We start from the raw sequence: 2,242 nt of genomic DNA, 5'->3' as shown, positions 1-2,242 counted from the left end.
TTTCAAGAAATTCAAATTTGAATTCAGTAAATTCATAATGTTTGTAATATTAGGCATTGGGGAATTCTGGGGAATTATTTCTTGATTGCACTAACCTTTTATTATACCTATTTTTATTTTTATTTTTGTACACATTTTATCATTTATAGTTATATTTAATACAGAATTTATCATTTTAATGCAAACACATGTATTAATCACTTAATATTAAGCACATCTTTCTTAATACATTTGATAACAAAAGGAGATGATTTTTTAATAGTTTTTCCACATAACTTTATCTTGTAAAGGAAACACTTTATATGTTTTATTGCTTGTTTCCTCTGCTCCTAAATTTGACTTTATTCCATTTCACTTGGCTGAGTGACACTGCATTGCTTCTCATGAGAAAGTACACATCATTCCCTGTGTCCATAGTCTTGGCTATATTGAAGGTCAAGTATTGAAGGCAGCAAGCTGGCTTTTTGCAAGCTTGCAGCAGTGGTAACTAACACAGATACAAAATAGGGGGTTTGGGCAAATATTACATTCGGTTGCTGTATGCTAGTCAATTAAAAAGTTAGCCTAACATCTAATTAAGGTAAGTATACTACAGTATTTATTGTTGTAATGATTGATTCATAGTTATGTCTAAGTATACATAATAAGCAGTATTTGTATTTAAAATATTTGTATGGGGTGATAAACAATGCATGTTTTAATTTAAATGTGATGTATATTTGTTCTAGGCTGGGTCTAACATACTGGAAATATGAGTCTCTCAAGTGGAATGAGTTACAATAACAGTGAGTTTTCAAGGAAGCAGTTCTGTTATGAGTCCATAAGTGGATCTTGTCCAAAAATAATACGACCATTCAGCATTCAGTTCTCCTTGTACGTGTTCATGGCTCTTGCTATACTGGTTACAGTGTGTGGGAACCTTCTTGTCATCACTTCCATTGCACATTTTAAGCAACTGCATACCTCTACAAATTATCTCATTCTCTCTCTGGCAGTATGTGACTTTCTTCTGGGAGGATTCATAATGCCTTGCAGCACAATAAGATCTGTTAATGGCTGTTGGTATCTTGGAGACTTTCTTTGCAAAATCCACACCAGCACTGACATAATGCTCAGCACAGCTTCCATTTTTCACCTCTCTTTCATCTCCATTGACCGCTACTTTGCAGTTTGTAAGCCACTGATATACAGGACGAAAATTACATCCTTATCCATCACCATCATGATACTTGGTAGCTGGATTGTACCTGGTGTTTTTGCATATGGAATGATTTTCTTAGAACTCAACATAAAAGGCAAGGAAGATTATTATAAAAGGCATGTTCATTGCATTGGAGGATGCCCTGTATTTTTCAGTGAAGCATCAGGAGTATTTGCCTCTATGATCTCTTTTTTTATTCCTGGCTTCATCATGTTGGGAATTTACCTGAAGATTTACTTGGTAGCCAGACAACAGGCCCGGTCAATTAAAGATATGACACAGTATTTTGAAAGTTCTGAAGAAAACAAAACTGGAATTTCAAGACAACGAGAAAGAAAAGCTGCAAAAACTTTAGGGGTTGTGATGGGTGTCTTTCTAATCTGCTGGACACCATTTTTTGTGTGTAACATCATGAGTCCCTTTATTGATTACTCATTCCCACCATTGCTGATAGATGCTCTTGTTTGGTTTGGCTACTTAAACTCTGCTTTTAATCCCATAGTTTATGCATTTTTCTACAGCTGGTTCAAAAAAGCTCTGAGGATCACTATCACCGGTAAAATCTTTAGAAAATATTCCTGTCGAACAAACTTATTTTCATAAATAAGAATTTTTCAGTCTGTAATGGCAAATTTGTAATCAGGAATAAAAAGTACATCTGTTTTTCAAACGTTTTTTTGTTTGCTTGTTTGTTCATAATCAAAACTACACTACCCCAATTTGCATGGCGGATTACCATTGATTAATAATTAGCCCATCTTTTATTGTGCATAGGGGAATAGTAAAAGTACAGTACGGTACAAATCAAAAGTATAAGTTAATGACTTAAATATAAAACTCCTCACCTAATTAAATGTATAATTGCATGCAGCTCTACAAGCTTCTGTTTTTCTATTATTTTTTTATTTCCCTTTAATATAATAATAATGTATGTGAAGTGATTTACTTTTCTTGCACAAAATATGCATTTGTGTACTCTAAACTGTCCTTTGCATGATTTCAAATCTACCTTAGTTAGATACACAAACATAATTAATTAAT

The 2,242-nt window shown here is 33.4% G+C and overlaps 1 protein-coding gene across 1 annotated transcript; it reads left to right on the top strand.

Annotated features, from left to right (window-relative positions):
* The first annotated feature begins 491 nt into the window (after positions 1–491).
* Positions 492–2,027, top strand: LOC136759950 (trace amine-associated receptor 1-like). The gene is made up of 2 exons (XM_066715111.1): positions 492–580; positions 729–2,027. The coding sequence occupies exon 2, from the start codon at positions 752–754 to the stop codon at positions 1,802–1,804; it is 1,053 nt and encodes a 350-aa protein (XP_066571208.1). The 5' UTR covers positions 492–580; positions 729–751; the 3' UTR covers positions 1,805–2,027.
* The last annotated feature ends 215 nt before the right edge of the window (positions 2,028–2,242 follow it).

Source organism: Amia ocellicauda, chromosome 1, assembly GCF_036373705.1.
Source record: "Amia ocellicauda isolate fAmiCal2 chromosome 1, fAmiCal2.hap1, whole genome shotgun sequence".
NCBI lineage: Eukaryota > Metazoa > Chordata > Actinopteri > Amiiformes > Amiidae > Amia > Amia ocellicauda.
Note: the sequence above shows the minus strand (reverse complement) of the source record. Positions and strands in the feature narration are given on the sequence as shown.

What these genes read in the sequence shown, in the direction of transcription:
- LOC136759950 (XM_066715111.1), top strand. Translation starts at nt 752, where the DNA reads ATGAGTCTCTCAAGTGGAATGAGTTACAATAACAGTGAGTTTTCAAGG.